The sequence below is a fragment of the Arachis ipaensis genome, chromosome B6, assembly GCF_059453495.1.
Source record: "Arachis ipaensis isolate K30076 ecotype BB chromosome B6, ASM5945349v1, whole genome shotgun sequence".
NCBI classification, from domain to species: Eukaryota; Viridiplantae; Streptophyta; class Magnoliopsida; order Fabales; family Fabaceae; genus Arachis; species Arachis ipaensis.
The window spans coordinates 39,062,029-39,071,496 of record NC_142441.1 but is presented as its reverse complement, the minus strand read 5'-3'; the positions used below and the strand labels follow the sequence as shown (position 1 = coordinate 39,071,496).

The following is a 9,468-nucleotide window of genomic DNA, read 5'->3' as shown; positions in this document are numbered from 1 at the left end:
ATAGGACTTCAAATTCTCATACCTTGCCAAGAGATTTTATTAATTATTAATTTATTTTTCTTGTCATTTAAATTACTTGCTCCTTAATTCAGAAATCCAAAATTACACTTTTACTTATAACCAATAATAAATCATACTGCCCTGCAACTCCTTGAGAAGATGACCCGAGGTTTAAATACTTCGGTTATAAATTTTTATTGGGTTTTGTTACTTGTGACAACCAAACTTTTGTATGAAAGGTTGATTACTTGGTTCAGAAACTATACTTGCAACGAGAATTTATTGTAAATTCTAAACCATCAATCTTCCTTTCATCAGTGGTTCAAAAATTTCATTGCAGATTATGGGGTGCCTCTCATGGTGCTGCTCTGGACAGCCCTATCATTCACAGTACCAAGTAAAGTTCTTTCTGGAGTTCCAAGAAAACTTGTTTCTCCTCTTGCTTGGGATTCCACATCTTTGCATCATTGGACTGTCATCAAAGTAAGCCATATATTCTTCCATACAATCACACTTGTTGCTGCTTTTGTTGTTTTGGAAAATACTAATAAGATAACATTTAATGCAGGACATGGGCAAGGTTTCACCAACATATATATTTGCTGCTTTTATTCCTGCCATAATGATAGCAGGGCTTTATTTCTTTGATCATAGTGTTGCTTCATAGTTAGCACAACAGAAGGAATTCAACCTAAAGAAGCCTTCTGCATATCACTATGACATATTGCTACTAGGATTCATGGCATGTTTCTGTGTTAAACATAGTTTTTTAAATGTATCTCTATCATGTTAATTGTAATTAGATTAGATTTAAGAACTGAAGTTTTACTTTGGTTTGATTTTGAAACTTGATCAGACTTTGCTTTGTGGATTAATTGGCTTGCCTCCTTCAAATGGAGTTCTGCCTCAATCCCCTATGCACACCAAGAGCATGGCTGTTCTCAAGAAACAGGTAGGTGAATGAGCTTTGGAATTTGGAATCAGTAGCAGCAAGTTTTATTAATGAATCTGAGATTTGATATTATATTTTTTAATTGTAGTTGATAAGAAGAAAGATGGTTAAAAGTGCCAAAGAAAGCATAAAACAGAAAGCAAGCAAATCAGAAATCTATGGGAATCTACAGGCTGTGTTTATAAAAATGAATAGCACTCAAGATGTAAGCATAATTCTTCAATCCTTGTCCCAATTGAAGAATTTTGTATTAAAAGGAATCACCTTTTCACACATTTTTTGTTCCTATATATGAAGAATTTCATAAAACATGGGAGCAGGACAAACACAGAGTTTTGTGTCCCTATTGGGATGTGCATATTGTAGATATATAAAGATGCAGATTTTACAGTCTTATTGTTTTTAGTATCTCTGGTTGAGTGGAAATTCTATTCAAGCAGTAGAGTTTGGATTACTTTGTTTAGGAGAGAGTAAAGCAGTTTTAATTTTTCTTTGTTCCAGAGAGATCATTTTTGGTGGGTTTGAGAGATTTTAATGACTAAGTTTCAGGGTTTGAAAGATAGCAGGTTGAATCTGATTTGGGCAATACATAATTCTGGAGGAAAGAGGATTTGCATCCTTTATGTTCATGTGCCAACAGCTACAATCCCCATAAGTAAGTTTACAACATTTGTATCATCCAATTTCTTGATCATTTTCTTTGATTTGTTTTCCTTAACCTCCTCATTTTGTTATATTGTTGTTGAGAAATGAAAATGGTGTTTAACTTAACAATTTATTTGTCTTTAGTGGGTGCTAATTTTTCAGAAAGTGTAGCCGGAGAGCATCAAGTTCAAGAACATCGAGAAAATGAAGAGCAAGGCATGCGCAATATTCTGAATGACTATCTTATTATCTGCAGAAGAATTGGGGTAAGTATTTTCAAATTTCTCTCATTGCATAGGCAGTATGGTTTGTGAAACTCTTTGATCTTTGGCTAATTATGATACAGGTAGAGGCAGAAAACTGCATATTATTGATAAGGATTGCATTGAAAAAGGGATTGTAGAACTTATCTGCAAGCATAATATCAAGAAGCTTCTGATGGGAGCAGCTTTTGATCTTTGACTAATTTAATTTAGCTTTTTGAATTATCTCTAAAAACATAATGTCCAATTATAAAGTCATCACAGATTTAAAGTCATCACAGCTAAATGTTTTGAATATTTTGTATTATTAGTGAATTGCAATTTAAATGAATATAAGTCTAAGTTTAGTTATTTATCTTGTCTTGAGTTTTTATGTTAGAGGATTATTTATTATTTTGATAAGTTTGTAAATTTATTATCTAATATTTAAAAGTTTATTTGCATTAATTGTTTTTTATTTTATTTTTATATTTAAAAATTTTATTTGCATTAATTGTTTACTATTTTTCAAATAGAAAAAAAATAATTAAAACATATAATTATTAAAATCGATGGCAAAGTTGTCACTTTTTAAGTTTAAAATAAACAAAAAAAATATAAACATAGAATTTGTCGGTATCTAAATAATCAAATTGACGGCAATGGTGTCAATTTTATGAATCAAATATTGACGGCAACGCTGTCGATTTTATTAAGCATATTATAGACGAACATATTGTCGATTTTATTGAATCAAATATCGACGAAAATGGCGTCGATTTTAGTAAGAAGGTAAAATTCTCAAACTCATATTATAGACAGAAACACTGTCGATTTTATTAAATTATTATCGACGGCTAGGCAAGCCGTCGATTTTATTAGAATTTTAAAAAATCGACAAGCTTAATAGCGACTACCTCCGCCGTCTATTTTACCGTCGAATTTTAATATTATCGATGACTTAGCCGTCGATTTTAACGATATTTCTTGTAGTGGAGATAGTATATTGAAAATAAGATATAAAAAATAAAATAAATATGCTGTGATATGAATGTTCATTTAGTAATGTATGTTTTTTTTTTTATAATATGGACTGTTCAATTTTTTAAAGATGGAAGATTCATGTTAATAAAAAAAATTGAATTTAATAATGGTTAAAAAAAATGACTTTTTTATGTGTATAAATAGAAGGAGTAAGGTTTGAAATCACACACATACGAATATAAAACACTTCTTTCTCTTTATATATATGCTATGAAAGATTAAATTATTATCAAGAAATATATGAATTATTTCAGTTATATTGAAATATTAATATTAGAGAGTATTAATATTAGAGTTCTCTATTTACATCTTTTTATTTTATATTTATTTTCTCTTATTTATTTATTTTACAATACGTTATCAACATGAAGTTCTAATCAAAATTTAAGAAGATTCAGAGGTAATAAATTTTTATTATGTTAAAGTTCTCTCATCTTGAATTTAATGCTCTTGATATATCTGGAAACAACTACTTATCATGAATATTGGATGCCGAAATTCATCTTGATTCAATAGATCTTGCAGATACCATTAAGGTTGAAAATAAAGCATTTCAAAAGGATAAATCCAAAGTCATGATCTTCTTTTGTCGTCATCTTGACAAAAGATTGAAAAATAAATATCTCAAACTAAAAGATCCTGCAGATCTGTGGAAGAACCTTAAAAAAATGCATAATCATCAAAAGACAATAGTACTTTCTCAAGCCCGATATGAATGGATGCATTTGCGTCTACAAAATTTTAAATCCATAAATGAGTACAATTCAGTAATGTTTCGAATTACCTCACGAATGAAATTATGTGGAGAAAAGATAACTGATAATGACATATTATAGAAAACTTTCTCGACCTTTCATGCCTCGAATGTGCTCCTACAGCAGCAGTATCGAGAAAAAGAATTTAAAAAATATTCTGAGTTAATTTCTTGCCTTCTTGTTGCTGAACGAAACAATGAATTGCTTTTAAGAAATCATAAAGCGCGTCCAACTGGCGCCGCCTCATTTTCTGAATCAAATGCGACAAATCATAACCCTAGAAGAAGTAAATGGCAAAGCTTTGATAATAAAAAAATTATGGAAGAAAAAAAATTATTTTCACAAGAAATGATCTCACCAGAGGTGGGATAATGAAATAAATAATGGGTAAAATAAGTTAGCAAAGGATAAATATTTCCATCGTGGTTAAAAGGGCTGTTGTTCATGTACATGTCGTTCCCCAAGGCATCTAGTTGATCTTTATCAAGCATTCTTGAAAAAAGATAACAAAGAGAGGGAGACAAATTTCGTTTCAAAAGATGTTGCTAAAAATTACACTACTCATTACAAAGTATCTGATTTCTTTGAGGATCTTGAAAGAAATATTGGTCATTTGATCAATAATGAAAAAGTTTAATATTTAAGTTCGTTAAGTATTTATGTAAATAAATAATGTAAGAAACTTCTTGTTAAGTTTTATCTCTTATGTATTTGAATTCTAAGTATGATGTATATAAATTATGTTTAATAAAATATTAATGTTTAGGTTTAAGAATTTCAAAACCACTAAATATATCAAGTTCTAAAAAAAATAAATAATAATAATAATAATAATAATAATAGTAAAATTTTTAAGTATATGATATTATCTTTTTGTATAGTCCTACTTAAACAAACAAAATATAATTTTACTGTGCATACACGTTTACTTATTTTATGATCATATTATTATTATTTGTCTTTGAAAAAAATGGCAAGGACATATAATAAAGATATTTGCCTTGCAGATAGTGCAAGTTTGTATACCATTCTCAAAAGTAATATATACTTTGCTCATCGTGTACTAAAAGAAGAATATGTTAATACCATTATTGGCTTAGGCAATGTGATAGAAGGCTCCGGAAGAGTTATAATTTTATTTTCTGGAATAACCAAATTCATAATAAATAATGCATTATTATCCATTAAGTATCTAAAAAACTTGTTACGTTTTAAAGATATTCGCCAAAATGGATATCATATTAAAACAATGAATGACAAAAATCATGAGTACTTATATATCACAGATAAACTCCGATTTTATGGTTTATCTTGTGCTTATTTTAGGGAATTTTATCACCTTTTCCCACATTTATTCAATTAAATAGCATGGTTTTGCAATTCTCCCTTGATTTGTGCTTAAATGTGAAAACATGCTTTTTAGGCCCTAAAATTGATGATTTTAATTCACTTTAATTCCATTCAATGCCTTGATATATTTGTTGAGTAATTTCAGGTTCATAAGGCAAGTATTGGAGGGAAGAAGTGAGGAAAAAAGCATGCAAAGTGGGAGAACTCATGAAGAAATGAAGGAACCGTAAAGCTGTCAAGTCTGACCTCTTCGCACTCAAATGATCATAACTTGAGCTACAAAGGTCCAAATGAGACGGTTCTAGTTGCGTTGGAAAGCTAATATCTGGGGCTTCGAAATGATATAAAATTTGCCATATATTGCCTGACTCATAGGGGCACGCACGCGCCATGTACGCGCGTACACCGATGGAGCACGTGGGTCCACTAAAGAGAAATCGTGGCCAGCGATTTCTAGCTCATTTTAGGCCCAATCCAACTCATTTCTGATGCTATTGAACCCAAGGATTGAGGGGGGAATGAACCAAGTAGTCATAGTTTAGTTTTCATCATGTTTTAGGGTAGAATTCTAGAGAGAGAGGCTCTCTCCTCTCTCTAGATTTAGGATAGTTTAGGTTTAATTTTCTTAAATCCAACTTTTAATTCTTACTTTAATTTAGTTTCTCCTTTTAATTTCTTGTTGTTACATCTCTACTCTTCTAGTTTTACTTGTCATTTCTTTTATTTTGTTCTTTTTTATGTTCATGGATGCTCTTGTTGGATTTGATTTACTTTTAATGCAATTTAATGTTTGATGTCTCTTTATTGTTGATTTACTTTTCTTTCAAATTGGTTGTTGGTAGATTTATTATTCTTGCACATTTATTATGCTTTCCTTTTATGCCTTTCAAGTGTTTGATAAAATGCTTGGTTGGATGTTAGAGTAGATTTTGAGTATTCTTGGCTTGGAAAGAGTAATCAGGCAATCTTGAGTCATGAAAACCCAATTCATGTTGGTGATCTAGAGTTGTTAGCTAATATTGTTTCCATTGACGTTAATGTTTTGCTAATTTAATTAGTAAGTTGATTAGGACTTTTGGATTGAGATTAGCTAGTCTTATTAGACTTTCTCTCATGGAAGATAATATGATACCTTCTTCCAAAGTTGGAGATGACGTAATAAGATAAATTCTTGTTTATATTTGTGACATGATTAATTAGTCTTGTTTGACTTTCTCCCTATTTGTTGGAGTTGACTAAATAAGATGAATTGATCTATGCATGACTAGGATAGAAAGCCTATGACCTCAACCTTTGCCATGAATGTCTCTCTTTATTAATTGCTTTCTTTAATTGCTCGATTTACTTTTCTTGTCACTTATTTTGTTGCCCCTCTTATCAACCAAAAACCCCTTTATAGCCAATAATTGAGCACTTCATTGCAATTCCTTGTGAGACGACCCGGAGTCTAAATACTCCGGTTATTTCTTATTTGGGGTTTGTACATGTGACAACCAAAAAAATTTTTGCATGAATGGACTATTGTTTGGTCTAGAAACTATACTTTACAACGAGAATTCATTAGTGGAATTCTAGACCACACAAAAGTTTGTTCATCAAAATGGCGCCGTTGCCGGGGAGTTGCAATGGTGTTATGTTATTGGCTATTGTGAATATTGTGAATATGTTTGCCTTTTGCTTGTTTGTTAGTTTTTGTTAGCTTTAGGACTTTGTTGCTTATTTTTGTTGGCTTTTGTTTTTGTTTGTTACTATGAATTCTCACCACTTTGGCTATGAGTTTGGTTCAAATTATGTTGTAGGAAATGGGAGCTACAATAAGGATGTGCATCAAGGATGGAACAATCAAAGATGGGAGGAGCCTCAAGGGATTGATCAACCTTCTTGGCAACAACAACCTCTGGATTCTTATAGGTATAATCCTAATCCTAATGCATATCAATCTAATGGATGTGGTGACCCTTATTGTGATTGTCAACAACCACCACCACATGCCTATGAACCACCCCCTCAACATGACTTTGAACAACCTTACTCACAAGCCCCCTACCGCCAAACACCTCATTATGACCCTAATCCTTACCCACCATACCAACCACCTTATGAACCATATGAACCATACATGGAACCACCACCATTCCAACATAATTACTCTCAAGAACCACCTCAATATACACCAACTCCATACCCTTACCAAGATGAACCAACTTCCAATTATGAAACTTCCTTCCCAAACAATGAACCTTCTTTTTCCACACCACCTCCAATGGATGATTCTCTTCAAGAATGTGTTAGTTCTTATATTCAAAGACAAGAAGAGAACCAAAAGGAGTTCAAGGAGTTAGAAGCCAAGATAGCTACCATAGCGGAAGCCGTTCGCAATATGGTCTCCTTCCGCCTAAGGCTATGTGATCAAGGAACTCCCATTGTTGAATGTGGAGTAGCAATTAAGAAGCCTAGTGAGGGAGTGAGTTTAGAGCTTCAAGGTGAAGAAGAGGAGTTGAAGCAAGGAGTGCAACAAGAGGAGGAAGTTAAGATAATTGAGCCGGAAGAAGTGGTTGAAGCCTTTGAAGAGGTTGACCAAGAGATGGATTCAATCATTGAAGAATTCTTATGTACAATTGAATCCTTTCCAATTGGGTTTGACATGGAGATCAAAGAAGAAGATGCACAACCTCTCATGCCTTTGGTGAGCAATGAAGAAGAAATTGAAGTGGAAGCAAGCCACCAAGAGGAAGAGGTTGAAGTTGAAGAAGCTTGTGAAGAGGTGGAGGTAGTCAAGAAAGAGCACAACGGCGTAGACCTCGCATTGGCTAAGTGTGGGGAGGTCCCCCTTCCTAAGTCACCATCATCCAACACAACATTCAAGTGGGTAAAATTCTTATCCCTAAGCTTTGCTTTTTCACTTGAATATGGTTTGATTGAAAATGATGGTCAACTTAGAGCTCTTTGTGGAGTTAAGAGTAGGAGAGAGTTGTGTAGTGGTTGGAAACATCATTCTAGGTTCATTATGGTTGCTTGCTCAAAGTTTGATTGCAAGGTTTGGTGTGGAGCTAAATTATATGGGTCTAGGAAGTTGTTTGGAGGCTTCTTTGAGAATTCCAAGGCTAAACCACCCAAGTGGAATCATGATGATCAATTTGAAGATGGGTGTCAAAACAAAGTGTGGGATCCCGGATCGCACAAGGAAAATCAACTTTGGGAGCTCATGGTTTGTGAAGAACTCCATCAAAGCTTGAAGATATTAAAATTGAAGAATGGAGCTTATTGGAGATTCAAGCATTGGTGGATGTTCCAAGATGGTTACAAGCACAAGCCACCTTGATGAGGAGCTCCCCATAAGTCCAACTTAAGGACAATAAACAAAAGTGCTAGGTGGGAGACAACCCACCATGGTAAATTCTTTTCATTTTTCCCTTTTGTACATATTGATAATTAGTTTAATTTCATGTTTTGTTGAGTTTGTTGAGTACAATTGGTAGTTTAGTAGGTTAAATAAGGCTTTATGGTGTTTGGGTAGCTGTTTGGAGGTTTGGAATGCTTGGATTGGTGCAAGGACATGAAAAAATTTTGAAAAACAGAGCACCAACCCACGCGTGTGCGTACCTGATGCATACGCGCGCCTCATGCATTTTCGACCATCCACGCGGGCGCGCCATGTGCGCGGACGCGTGGATTGAAAAATTCATCCCTCCATACATTGACCCGAGAGTTGCGCCTACACTGCGTCAGTACCATGCCTGAAGCACAAACCACCCGCGCGTGCGCACACCTGGCGCGTACATGTCCTTGAAGCTAATCGCGCAATGCGCGCGGACGCACGCTGTGCGCGTGCGCGCCGATAGCGCCACTTACCCTCCTGGTACATGTTCCAGAGATTTATGCCCAGTTTGTGCCTATTCTGTGCCTACAACCCACGCTTGCGCGCACCTAGCGCGTACGCGTCCTTTGGCCAAACTGCGCATCGGTGCGGAAGCGTGCATGACGCGTCCGCGCCGAAAAAAAAGAGAAAAAAAAAACACAAATTTTCTTTTCTTTCATCCTCTTTTATTGCATTTGCTTGTTTTCATTCATTGCATTTTAATTTTATTTTTATGGCTTGTTCTTATTTTCTTTTCGAGTTTCTTATTTCAATAATGGTGTTGAATTTTCTTACTCAATTGTTGAGAATTTCTCGGTTAATCTTGGTGCTTCTTGTCTTGTTTGATATTGTTGGGTGATGAAACTTTTAAATAAATGCTTAATCTTGTATGACTCTTATATTCTGTGTGCATTGATATGAACTTACATGTCTTTCATGACCTACTCTTTTTAGTTGAACTTGATGCTTTTGAGTACTCTTCATGCTTTGACTTTTCTCTTGCATCAAGTATTAGTTGATATGCCCTTTGCCTATATTGTTCTCTCACTTACATGCGTAGCTAACATGTAGTGAGAACCTTACTCTTATTTGGCATTAGCCCCCGCCTATGTTCTATTTGCT

At 33.9% G+C, this 9,468-nt stretch overlaps 1 protein-coding gene across 2 annotated transcripts; it reads left to right on the top strand.

The window, feature by feature from the left end:
* Positions 1-357: 357 nt before the first annotated feature.
* Positions 358-2,000, top strand: LOC107648627 (putative boron transporter 6). Of its 2 annotated transcripts, XM_088490073.1 has the most exons (6): positions 358-483; positions 857-952; positions 1,041-1,157; positions 1,502-1,607; positions 1,742-1,863; positions 1,944-2,000. In XM_088490073.1, exons 1-6 carry the CDS (start codon positions 358-360, stop codon positions 1,998-2,000), a joined length of 624 nt encoding a protein of 207 aa, XP_088346199.1. The 2 variants fall into 2 exon arrangements, 1 of the variants encoding a protein (XP_088346199.1); XR_015885868.1 differs by lacking the exons at positions 857-952; positions 1,041-1,157; positions 1,502-1,607; positions 1,742-1,863; positions 1,944-2,000 and adding an exon at positions 569-645 and having other exon boundaries at positions 426-483.
* The last annotated feature ends 7,468 nt before the right edge of the window (positions 2,001-9,468 follow it).